At 34.1% G+C, this 13,652-nt stretch overlaps 1 protein-coding gene across 1 annotated transcript in view; it reads right to left on the bottom strand.

Moving 5' to 3' along the window:
• The window catches only part of LOC106665909 (transient receptor potential cation channel subfamily A member 1), a 93,314-nt gene that overhangs the window by 55,507 nt on the left and 24,155 nt on the right, over positions 1-13,652 (bottom strand). Inside the window, 1 exon segment of the mRNA XM_024226573.1 lies at positions 3,582-3,740. Within this exon segment, the coding sequence (XP_024082341.1) occupies positions 3,582-3,740 (159 nt within the window).

The raw sequence follows: 13,652 nt of genomic DNA, 5'->3' as shown, positions 1-13,652 counted from the left end.
TCTTTTAAAGATATTAAAGGCCTCTCTTAGAATGTTAGATAAATAATTATCATGAGCTAAAACTTTTATTTATTAACATAAAATTTTATTTAAAGAAAATCAACTTTTTAATACAAAAATATCTTATATTTAGTACTTAATACTTTAGTGAGCTTATTAAGGTAACAGCTAAACTAGGTAGGCTCTATTAGGTTTACTCCACTAGGTAAACAATGGATCAACGCATTATCAAACACCATAAAAATATTCAACGAGAACAGATTAAAATGAATAATCTTGAAAATTAACATGAAAAAAACATTATAAACTTGAAAGTATACAGATCAAAGTGTCCATCATGTGAAAAGTAAAAATTATTAACTTAATTTATCAAGGTGTGGTTGGAAACGATAAATAAAATTCTCGGTGTTTTGGAGGTAAATAATCACTCATTTCGACAAGATATTTATTTTCGCAGCCGAGATTGGTCACATGCCGTCGTCAAGTTTTAATTAAGACAACATGGATTTTCCAAGAGTCAAGCACGGGATATTCTCTTGTTCGAATTGTGTAGGGCTATCTGTTTTGAAGATAATCCACCCCCAACTTTTAAATGATTGTAAATTTGACATTTGATATTACTGAAGTCAACCAAATTTTCAGCCATCTACATAACGTGTAGAGATTAGTGACCGTTAATCGAAAGTTATTCAGATATCGTGAGATGCGGTCGGGTGTGATGTAGGTTTCAGAAAAACATTTTCTTTATCGTGCCAACGTTTCGATCTTTTATTGAGATCATCNGGCACAATTACACAGAAGACAAACACTTTGAGTGAGTAGAAATACTTTGTTTGAATATAAAATATATTTTGCATTGTATAAATTCACTTTTCCACATCCGAAATGTATTTGTTAAATGTAAACATTGTTTGTAAATCCCAGGCCCTGAAGATGATCTCAATAAAAGATCGAAACGTTGGCACGATAAAGAAAAGTTTTTCTGAAACCTACATCACGCCCAACCGCATCTCACGATATCTGAATAACCATCTACATAACCTGGAATGAATTATTTCATTTTCGTAGTCATGGAATTCATAATACATATTAATTATAATTCATGTCAACAAATTCAAACTGTGTTCGTTGATTCTATTTAGAATAACAGCTTTTATTATGGCATAATTCACAAAGTTTCATATTCCAGTTAAAATACGGTATTATATAACCTAATCGTATTTTTGAAACACAAAACTTATTTTGAATTAAAGAGAATAAATTAGTAATTATTATAATTAATTTTATTGTTTTCATTTTAACCCAATCTAACGAAAAAACCAAGAAAATATAGCATAACCCTCACTATAAGATAGAACAGGTTCTGGCCATCTTTTTCCAGGTCTGAGGATGGCCTCGATGGCCCATTCATTCCTTCCCAGCATTTTTCATCTTTTTATTTTTTTACATGAACCCATTCAGCCACATTAACATTTCATTTTTGCCTTGATTTACCTTTTATAGGAGCAACACGTGAAACGGGGGCCATGGTGATCAAGACTCTCGCTGAAAGAACTTTTTTACGAACTGCTAAACCCACGTATTCACTGTTGCGGTAAAAATTTAAAAATCGATCTATAGCTGACACCCTCTTTCAGATAGAGTCTAAATGATGTGAATTTGTTTAAATGAATCCTTTTTGCACTAAAAATTTGGTATATCAAATTTTGTCAAATTGAAGTTTTTTAGAGGGAGCCCTTCTTTTTTAATTGTATACACACGAAATTTGTGATAGGAAAGGTAAATTTCACGGATGGAATTTCAACCCACGGACTTGAAATTTATTTTATATTAGTTTTAAAAACTCAACCAACAAAATAAAGAACAAATTACTTATGCAGTGAATGTAAGCAACCCTTATAAATTAAATAATGGAGCTCTTGAAACACGTCTGAATTAATTCCACTATGTTGGTTCCTAGCTTTTAAATTGGAAGACGTTTTCATAATTACGTTTCATAAAGATCAAAATTTCCAACAATTTTTTTTGTTATTTATTGATAACTGATGCTTCCAGTTTGTCATAAATACCAGTCTATGTTACCAATGTTATCAGGAAACGGAAATGAACCCGTTCATTTGAGAATTAACCCGAATGAATAAATTATCCGCCTGGGTTTAGTACGAGTTTTGAATTAATATACCAAGGCTGATTTCGACGTAAAATTGATGGTGGATGTTGATTTGCGAGTCTGTGAACACATTGAAACTGGGTCTGTCTTCAATAAGGAAAAAATCTTTTCCGAAGCCGTTTAACAGACGTGATTCGTGCTGGTGGTGGCCAAATCGACGCTAAACAGAAAGAAATACGATGGTGGATGTTGGTTTGGGAACCAGTGTACTAATGTTCTGGTACTGGTCATTTACCGGGTCGCCAGTTCCTCACTGAAAATGACAAAACCGAAAAAAGTTGGAGTTGAACTGAATTCAAAAATTCACTAATTTCGTGGTCCGCTTGACCAATTAATACATTTCAATTAATTAAGGTTTTTAGTTGAGATGAAAAAAAATTAATGGCACGAGCGGGATTCGAACCCACGATCTTCGGCTAGATACGCCGTTACTCCACCACTTGAGCTATCGTGACCTCGATCCACTCGGACATCAACTCCCGATCTCAACCCCACCTTACGAGTTTTCCCTCCTTTTGCCATTTTTGAAATGTCGTCGAGAATCCAAACCGATTACACGACATTTGAAAGTGGGAGAGCAGCGGCGTATCTCGCCGAAGATCGTGGGTTCGAATCCCGCTCGTGCCATTAACTTTTTTTCATCTCAACTAAAAACCTTAATTAATTGTAATGAATTCAAAAAGCTGAACAAAGAAGGATCTCCAAAAAGATTTTAGTGGAGAAATAACAATACCCAAATGAGAGAACTTCTGATACTCGTGGCTTCTAGAAAATTTAATTGAATGGGATATTTAAATTGAAAGAAAACTTCTAGAGTATAAACTACTAGAAAAAGGAGAAAAAAACAAAAATGCTATATTCACATAGTTGATTTGGGCAAGTAGAAAAGCGAAATAAAAATATTAAAAACCAGGAAATTTCAATTTAAAAAAATTTAAAAAATAGGAAACATGGCCTATACATAAGAAGTGGCCTACATGTGCCCGATATTTTGGGATGTAGAATCACCAAAAAAGGTTTGGTCCAAATCCATGACCCACCAACCTGGTCTTCCCAACATTAGATTTAATGTTAAATCGAAATCCAAAAATTAATTTTTCAGCACATTGGCCGTCCTTTTGTAATTATTCTAGAAAATTTAAAATGTACGTGTTCATGTTTTGTTAAAATTAATGTCAAGGTAAATTTAATGTATTTTTAAGTTGGTGAAAAGTTTTGGCAAAATACAATATAAACATTACATAAGTTTAATATTGAACCATCACAACAAAACCAATCACATCAAAAAGGACGACAAATTTCTTTCTCAATACAGGAAAGAAATTACATAAGGTGAGTAAGAGTTTCTTTAAAACAAAATCAATTTCCCAATAGAGAAAAAATATTGTTTAAAAGACTAAATTTAACTTACCCTCAGTATCCTGAAGGGGCTGTCGACTAGATGACAGATTTCTCCCAAAACGTTATCGGGTAGTTTTCCTTGAATGAGTGGAATCATCGCTTTGATTCGACTTTCGTTATCGCTCTTGAATTCTTTTTGCGCAATGCAACGTTTCCGCAGATGATTTCCCTGGAACGTTAAATAAAAACAATAAGTATTATTAATAGTTATTCGGAGATCGTGAGAAGAGGTCTGGTGTGACGTAGGCTTTAGAAAAACATTTTCTTTATCGTGCCAACGTTTCGATCTTTATTGAGATCATCTTCAGGGTCTGGGATTTACAAACATTGTTTAAATTTAACAAATATGTGTAGGATGTGGATTTATACAATTTATACAATGCAAAAAATATTTTTCATGTTCAATCATAGTATTCCTATTCACTCAAAGTGTTTGTCTTCTGTGTAATTGTGCCATTCTTGCGTGTCGTGTCGAGAGTGCCAGTGAGATTTGGCTATTTTGTGTTTATATACGTTGGAATTTGAAGGGGTGGGGAAGGAAGTCGGAATAGAAAGACATTTTTATATGAGGAGTCGGCTCTTTGAGGCGGAAGGAGCCGACAATGGGAAAAAATGGGTAATGGTTCGGCCTGATTATCCTTTCAGGATTATATAGACGGGGATAACTAGGTAAAGGAAAGTCAAATTTTTGAAGAATTAGCCTACGTAGAAATGTTTGATGTGTGGAATGTGATGATTGTTTTATACGTTACGGCAAAAAGGGGGGGTTGAGATGGGAAGTTAGTGTCCGAGTGGATCGAAGTCACGATTGCTCAAGTGGTAGAGTAGCGGCGTATCAAGCCGAAGGCCGTGGGCTCGAATTCCGCTTGTGACACTGACTTTTTTATCTCAACTAAAAACCTTAATTAATTGAAAGATATTAATTGGTCAAGCGGACCACGAAAACTAGTGAATTTATACGTTATATTATATGCTTTGTGTGATGTGATGATATATGTACGTTATCGATATCGAATTTGATTAATGACATTGGCTGCGACTAAGTTTACATGTGTCTGTTCTGTAATTGATGATGTGTTTATCTCTGTTGATGTAAACCATTTCTAAAAAATAATAATATAATAACGGAATAATCATTGACTAACGGTCACTAACCACCACAAATATATTAATAGTGGCAATTTTGACGTTGTTTTGACGAAGGTTAAGCGCAACGGGATACAGAAGTAGACGGATAGAAAGGATCTGTCAAAATGTTAAGTCACTTTCAAATAACTTCATGTATCTTGTTTTGTTTGGTTCTGATGTTCAAAGTTTGAACATTTGCATAGTTTCTAGATTTAGTCTCTTTTCTAATAGCAACTGTACAATAATTAGGGTTGGTAAAGCTATAATATTATGTGTGATTTAAACTATTCCCTTGATGAAATAGAGAACAAAGTAAACATGGCAATTCAGTAAAACCAAAATAAAAACTTATAGTATACTCAAATATTGAATTTCATTGAGTAGGAAATCTATGATTTGAGTAAAATTTATTGTTTATTTTTCTTGACATTTATTTTTTGTAATTTGGTCCACCTATCCTCCTTGTTCTGTTTGTCAGACTCATTTAGGCAGTCTTTAGTGGTATGTTATTTTTCTTTCATATTTTGTATATATATTCAATATATATTCTTTGCCCATAGATTCAATATTCAAAATGAAACCAAAATTTCCTAATTAAATATGGTCCGATTCCCAGCAGTTTCGGAGTTATTCCACTTTTTTGATGTTTTAAGATTTCACGACCATGCTTCAAATAAACAATGATAACTGCAGAATTGTAAGGTTGTGCACAAATTTATTGATTACCAATGAAACCTACATCAAATTTCCAATAAGATGTGATCTATATTAAACTTGTAAACGTTCGTGAAATAAGCGTTTTAGTAGCGAAAACTTTGATAAATAATTTTTTTTTTTTTTGAAAAACTTACTATGGTGATTTTAAACTACTATTTCCAAACCTAGAGACTAACAAATTGAAAAATGTACTCCATTTAAGGGATGCAATTTCTTTTGTAATTACTTTTTTCAAAGATGAAGACATTTATGAAAGAAAACAAAACCGTGGTTGAAGGATTGGTAAGGTGGAAAGATATTAATAATAAAAATAAAAAACTTAGGAAAATTTTTGAATGAACTTATTAAACGTTTTTTAATTTTGATTCAGAATGCCCTCCACCTTCAGTAATGTATTTTCAGCGCGCTGCCGTCGCATTAAACCCGCAAAACCCGTTCATAAGATGTATATCAGCATATTCTTCATTAGAAAAAGTAGCTATAGTGTGACAACATATCACATAGATAATTAAAAACTCAATTTATTAAGGTTTTTAGTTGAGATAAAAAGTCTGTGTCACGAGCGGGATTCGAACCCACGATCTTCGGCTAGAAACGCCGCTGATCTACCACTTGAGCTATCGTGACCTCGATCCACTCGGACACTAACTTCCCATCTCAACCCCACTTTTTTTTTAATTTTCCCTCCTCTTTGCCATTTTTCAAATTTTGTTTAAAAAGTGGTTTGATTCTTGGTGACAAATGGAATGGCCGAGGATAGCTTTAGTGAAGGTATACTTCATTTAAACTTATTAAATTCACTAGTTTTCGTGGTCCGCTTGACCAATTAATATATTCCAATTAATTAATTTTTTATCTCAACTAAAAACCTTTTAGTTTTGGGGTTATCATTGTTTATTTGAAATCATCGTCGTGAAATCTGAAAAAATTACAAAAAGTGGAATAACTTCGAAACTGCTGAGATTCGGACCATAGTTTGCTTCCATTTGGAATGTATATACATATATTCACTAAATATGCGTCAATATGTCTTTGACGGATTGAGTTTGGGTTATTGTGTTCTGTTTTCTTTTATATGTATCAACTGGAGTACTTAATATGTGTATCTTCGTTTCTAACAAGGGGAGGCTACGAACTCGAGATCACCATTTTTGAAACTTTGCGGTGATAGTAGGTCAATACTACTAGGTTCTTACCAATGGGTGCTACGAGTTTGAAAAAATTAAAATAATTTACCTAATTTTCTTTTTTAAATGTGTTTTTATTCTATTGTCAAACATGTATTTAAAGGATATCATATATCATTCGGAGAAGAAAACAATATGCAGGATATTAAATGTGATTCGATATATAAAAAAATACAAAAAACAATAAGCTTTACAAGTAAAAAAATCAAAAGACTTCTTGAAACATAAAATTTCAGATTTAAGCATCCTTCAATGTCCTAATATAAGAATTTTCATAACAAAAAAGATTGGCCTTTGATGATTAGATGCAAATTTTTCTCTCTGAATTCTGGTGTTACAATTATTAATATCTGTTCTAGATTTTATGTAAATTCAATTTATATAAATTAAGGAAGCAATCAACAATAGCACCCCAACTTTGAAAGAATGGGACACTCAACTAATAAAGGAAAGAGATTCTCTCCCTCAACACAGTGAGCATAAAAAACATGGTGCTAGAACGGAAAAACAGTGAGGTTCCATTGCAAAAAAAAGCGGCCTCGCAAAACCCATGATGGTAAAAGAAAAAACAGTGACGTCACACGAACAATAAGGTTTGGCAACCACTCTCGACAAACCACATGATGGTGAAGCAAGAAAACGAAGACGTCACATGGCAAACATGGTGGTCCAATCCCATGGTGATGGAAGGAAAGAATCAGTGACATATCAAATGGCCCATCAAACCTGACGAACTAGTGAGAGCACTGGCGGTGTTCGCCCAACGTTCCCAGCACTACTTTTAGTTATAATCGGCATCAAATAACTATTCCCATTAAGTCTTGTATGTGAATGTCATTGGAATGTTTTGTTTATGAAATCCAAATGAGACCCATTTGAACCCGTTGCAACCCTCTCCTTTGCTGTCCTAATTCGGTAAATTTAAACTGATTACGACCCATTCACGTGACTCCTTTACTGTTTGTTTACAAGCAACGTTGCTGAATAGCAATTGCTACAAGCAAGTAGGTTACGATTTTTGTTGAAGCCCCGGATTAATTTTGCCACTGAGCAAGTATGCTTAAAGTAAAGAGAACCTTGTTTACATGGAGAGAAATCATGGATAATAGGATTTGTAAAATTGTAGATAATCTATTTTATCATACAATACAATATTGATGGTGTCAATCACAATTTATACAGCAGTGATTGACAACCACTGTGCCGCGAAATGATTAAAGTGTGTCTTAATTTTTATCTTGTCGTGAGTTATCTAATTTTACAACTGGCAAACATATTTTTGATGTAATTAGTTCATATTAGAAAAAATTAAAGATTCGTGGAGTTGATGTATTGGCATTTGCGCAGGTGGTGCTCCGGCTATGACTGGGCATCTAAAAGGATTTGTAGCACATGTTAAAGGACTGAATGGGAATTAGTTACCCATTGTTTTTTGTATCGAGAAGCATTTGTTACAAAATTATTAGCCATCAGAATTGAAAGTAGTTCTGGACCAATGTGTTAAAATGGTTAATTATATGAAATCAAGACCATTAAAAGTCGCTTATTTAGTCATTTATGCCAAGCTATGGAAGCAAAGTACGAATTTTTGTAAGGTGGTCGTCCAGAGTAAAAGTGTTATCTCGTGTGCTGGAATTAAAAAACGAGATGAAAATGTTTTTGAATAAAATAAAAATTATGATTTTGTTCATTTGTTCAAGATAAAATATGGTGTACTAAACTAGCTTACTTATCAAATATTTTTGTTATTTTTAATAACATAAATTCAAGTTTGCAAGGGCCGAAAAAAATATATTAAACTCAACAGATAAACTGGTTGGATTGAAAAAACAAGTAACTTTATGGAAGAATAAAGCTCAGGAGGGCAATTTGGAAAAGTTTGGGTCAGTCCCAAAAGATTTTAATAAAACTATTCATAAAATTGTTATTGACCATTTGACAACATTAGAGGAGAGAATTATTCATTATTTCCAAAATTTAGATATAAAAAAAATTGTTTGGGTTCGTAATCCATTTGTGATAAAGAATACTTCTGTATTTGAATTAACTTTGAATGAAGGGGAAGAACTAATTTCGCTTTCTAATAGTAGAGATTTAATTTTAAAATATTCGGAAGAATTAATTAATTCATTTTGTATTAATATTAGATGCGATTATTTCATGACAGCCAAAAAAAAATTTAACAATACTATTACAATTTTCTACATCTTATTTGCGTGAATTCGGATTTTCAATTTTAACCAACATAAAAACGAAAAAAAGATCGAGACTGTTAAATGTAGAAGACGATATGAGAGAAGCAGTGTCACTTTTACGACCAAATGAAATTATCAAAAAACATCAAGCTCAAATTTCTCATAAAAGGCATTCTTATTATTAATCCCTTAATAAACGTGTGTAGAGATTAGTGACCGTTAATCGATAATTATTCAGATCTCGTGAGATGCGGTCTGGTGTGATGTAGGTTTCAGAAAAACATTTTCTTTATCGTGCCAACGTTTCGATCTTTATTGAGATCATCTTCAGGGCTCAAAGTGTTTGTCTTCTGTAATTGTGCCATTCTTGCGTGTCGCGTTGAGATTGCCCCTTTACCCTTAATAAACGTACTGTTGTTTTAGTAGTACATAATATTTTATTTTACATACAAAATTATTATCATTAACTATTTTACACTGTGTATTATAGGTCACATGAGGGAAATAACACTCATTAACACCGTGATAGAAATCAAAAAAGAAGTCAAATATCTGGGCACCACACTAGATAAGACACTAACATATAAGAAACACATCGGCTCTATCATCACGAAGACGACACGAGCTTTGATGGTGTGCAGAAGAATAGCAGGAAGGAACTAGGCATGCAGACCGGAAACCCTGCTATGGATGTACACCATCATAGTAAGACCTATACTTACATACGGAACTATAGCCTGGGCTGCAAAGCAGAACAAGTAACTAAAAGAAAAGAACCCACAAAAATACAAACACTTGCATAACGGAAGCAATGAGAACATGTCCTACAATTAGCATGAAAAAAATACTGGGATTAATCCCTCTAAACCAATGGTAACAAGGACAGCGCAGAAAACCATCATTAATTTTACCAAAGAGAAACCTCCAACAGGAATTAAACTAAAATAGAAAGATGGACAAACTATGGAAAGACCATCCGATACTCATGGCTCCGAAAGACGACATGAACAGGATGTTTGAATTTAACCAAAATCGCCCGAATAAACTTGGGTACCAAACAAGAATGGGAAAGAGAGGGAAACAACTCTTTCAAGAATGGCACCATCCTTTGGTACAAAGATGGATCTAGAACACAAGAAGGTACCTGGACCTGGAACTAAATACTCAGAACCCATGGGAAAACACACCAGTATCTTCCAAGCTGAGATTCAAGCAATCGAACGATGTACTCAACTTTACCTAAGTAAAGGGTACAAAAACAAGAATATATCATGTCAGATAGCCAAGCAGCCATCAAAGCACTAAGCTCAAATATCATTAGTTCAAGGATGGTGATGAAATGCAAAACCAAACTAAACCTATTTGGTATGCAGAACAAGGTCAGCCTCTGCTGGGTCCCAGGACACACGGGAGTAGAAGGCAACGAGAAAGCGGACACCCTTGCAAGGCAAGGAGCCGCTACACCGCTGACAGGGCCTGGACCTTTCTGTGGCATAGGAACCCACACTATTAACGAGTATCTCAGACAGAAGGACAAAAAGAAAATGAGGGAACTTTGGAATTCACTCATTGGACACAGACAATCCAAGAATCTTCTAACCAATTTTGGGAGGAAAGAAATTACAGAATGTGTCAAGGTGCTGTGTAAGAGCTTACCAGATTCGGAAGTAGGTGAATCAGCTTAATCTAAAAGGAAAATGAAGGAGCAATAGAACACACTCATTGGACACAAATGATCGAAGAACCTCCTTACAAATTTCGGAAAGAAAGAAGTAATAGAACGTATCAAGTGAAGCAGGAACAAACTGCGATAGGAACGAACTCCTAATAGGATTCCTAACAGGACACTGCAAGTTAAATGGAACTTAAAGAAAATTGGAATAATCCAAGATGGCACATGCAGATTCTGCAAAGAGGCAGAAGAGTCACCAACACATTTACTAACAAACTGCGGAGCTACATTGCCAGCAGGAGGAAATGTTTTGGGATGTAAAATATGACAATAGAAGAGCATCAACCATTGAAACCGGGCCTAATATTCAAATTTCTTGATGAAATAGTGCCCCGATGTGCCTTAGGCAGAGCACGGTGGATACAATAGCTCTTAAAGGGCGCAGTATACTATACCCCGAAACTATATCTACATCTACATTATACGTAAGTATACAACTTGTAAACATATCTTTTTCTTTGTGTGCCGCCAAATTTTGAAATCGTTAAAAGCGTGCCGCGACAAAAAAAAAAGGTTGAGAATCACTGCCATACAGCATATAACGGCTGAATAATATTTAATAGACTATTACTCAACTGATAAAATTTGAGATGAAAACGTTCATTGAAATGTTTTTGACCCCATGGAAAAGGTAACAATCAGGAATAAGCAGTGGCCAGCTCGCGTGCCGACCTTTTCATGAATTAGACGACTTTACAAATTACATGTTCTTGACTTTAATCGTATTAACGTTTTGTTATATTATACACCCTATTAGGCGAGTTTCGTTTATTTTTTGTATCGGTCAAAAAATTTGCCCGGCCGCGTTTGAATGAATTATTCGCATTTTGGCAATAGCAATTTAAAGCAATACAGTAATATTTTTGTTGTTTGATAGTAAAAAATTGTGATCAACAGATAATTGTACTTTTTTAGAAAGTTACAACACGCTTTTGGAAGAAATTAGGGCTAGAAGTAAATATTTTCTTTGGAGAAAAGGTTTGACCAAATTTATGAACTATATACGTATTACATAAAAAATTTGAACCTCCAGAACGGAATGGATGAAGAGATTGAAACATTTTTTCCTGTAAAACGCTTCTTAAATCTCTAAGCCCCAATTTTAAGTGATGTTTTATTACCCTTTACCCGCTTGACGATGATTTATCGACCGAGACAAGTACAGCACTCGGTATAGGTATCTCGAAAGAAAATGAGAAGACTTACAAGGACGGGGCGAGAACTTAATCAAAAAGCTGAGAGTTGAACAAAAGTGATTTTGTGCGTGAGTGAGGCCGGCAAATTGAGTATTCTGGGCATGTTAGCGTAATCTCGAATATCTCCGTTCAAAAGCAATTGAGTGGAATACATTTGAACGTGATGTTATGTTTGAACATAACAATACTAGTGTGCAATTTACCATTTGCGTTATGTTCAAATTAATGATAACTAGTTCTTATTACCATTTTGTCTCTATAAGACACATCGTCAAGCAAAAAGTTTTTTTGTACAAGCTTAATCGATCTTGCTATCTCTTTTAGAAAGTATACATGTATATATAGCAATACTTTTGAATTTCTTATATAAGTATTTATCAGTTCCTTCCTTTTTCCATATTGCACAGGGTTATTGATGAATGTCCTATCCAAGCTGAAAGTCGTGAAAAAAAGCGAATGTCATGTTTTTTGTACAGCTTATTCCCTCTTATAAAAATAAAGAATATAAAAAAAAATTCTCCCAAATTTCTCTAGACGTTTTTCCTTCGCGATGCATCTACGTTTTTCCTTTGAATAAGTTGGCTGGAAAATTCTTGCAAAGCCGCTGGGTAGAAAGTGAAACGAAATGAACAATGAAACTAAGCATGGTGTAAAGTCATTGATATTGCAATTAATAAGAAATTCGTTTTACCAAACTCATTTTTCATTTTTTTTTTTCAAAAACATACATTTGAAGAATTTATGTTTCTTTACACTAGATTCGCTGGGTTAGATAGGAAAGCTGATATACGGATTTTTGTAAAGTTAGTGAACTCATAGACGATTCCGTATAAAAATTTACTAATAATAAATTTATGAATAAAAAAAATATGAAAGGGGCGTCGGCGGCCGTACCGGTTTAGGCGCTGGCACGGCGCTCATCACTGTAAGGTAAAAGTCCCGGGTTCGAATCCATCGGCCCTGCAATCGAACCCGACATACTTACAAATGGGCCTTTTTTTCAAAAACACCCAAAGGTTAACATAACCTCTGCTTTGCAAACCCTCGTTAAAAAAATTAAAAAAATAAAAATAGCACAGAATACTATTAAATTAGTACATGAGGTGGTCGACATTGTAATAAATTCGTATTCTCTTATTGACAAGTAAGTCCTGGGTTCAATTACTGGCTTTGTCCATGAAATTTTCTTTAACAATTGTCCATACGCAGGGCGTCATTTTTAGAGGGCCGGCTGAAGTGATAGTTCTCAGTGATAGCCGAAGGTCGTGGGTTCGAATCCCGCTCGTGAAACTAACTTTTTCATTTCAACAAAATCTTACATAAAGAGAGTAATGAATGGAATGAAGTGATGACGTTATCAAGACACTTAAATGTATGTATGCCAAGATTGTTATAAATTTGTATTCTCTTATTGACAAGTAGGTCCTGGGCTCAATTCCTGTCTTTGTCCATAAAATTTTCTTTAAAAATTTTCCATACACAGGGTGTTATTTTTAGTGGCCCGGCTGAATTTTCCTTTATGTGACAACGTTATCAAGAAACCAAAAAGTATGTATTTAATATTTTAAATCTAGTTTTAAATTTTACCTGTTTTTTTTTCAAATATTTGTGGGCAGGTTACTTAAGAGACAGTAGAACTACGAAATTTTAAATAAGAATGTGTACTTTTTTATCCTGTATTTTAAAGGTTTTTAGACTGAAAACGATATCCCAATTAGGTTTTAACTTGGTCAAGGAATAACGAAATTATGGCACAGAAGGTGAACCATTTGGTGATGGCATGGATACTTGATTCGGAGATTTTCCTGTTCCCACTTTCGAAAATTCCACCAATTGAGAATACACACAGGTGAGGGGAGAACTTGGTTCCATCAGCCCACAGATGTATGGGGGAACATTTTCTTTTGTAAACAAAATTGACACCTC

Source organism: Cimex lectularius, unplaced genomic scaffold (genome assembly GCF_000648675.2).
Source record: "Cimex lectularius strain Harlan isolate CLEC.00 unplaced genomic scaffold, Clec_2.1 scaffold150, whole genome shotgun sequence".
NCBI classification, from domain to species: Eukaryota; Metazoa; Arthropoda; class Insecta; order Hemiptera; family Cimicidae; genus Cimex; species Cimex lectularius.
This window is presented reverse-complemented; position numbering and strand designations above follow the sequence as displayed.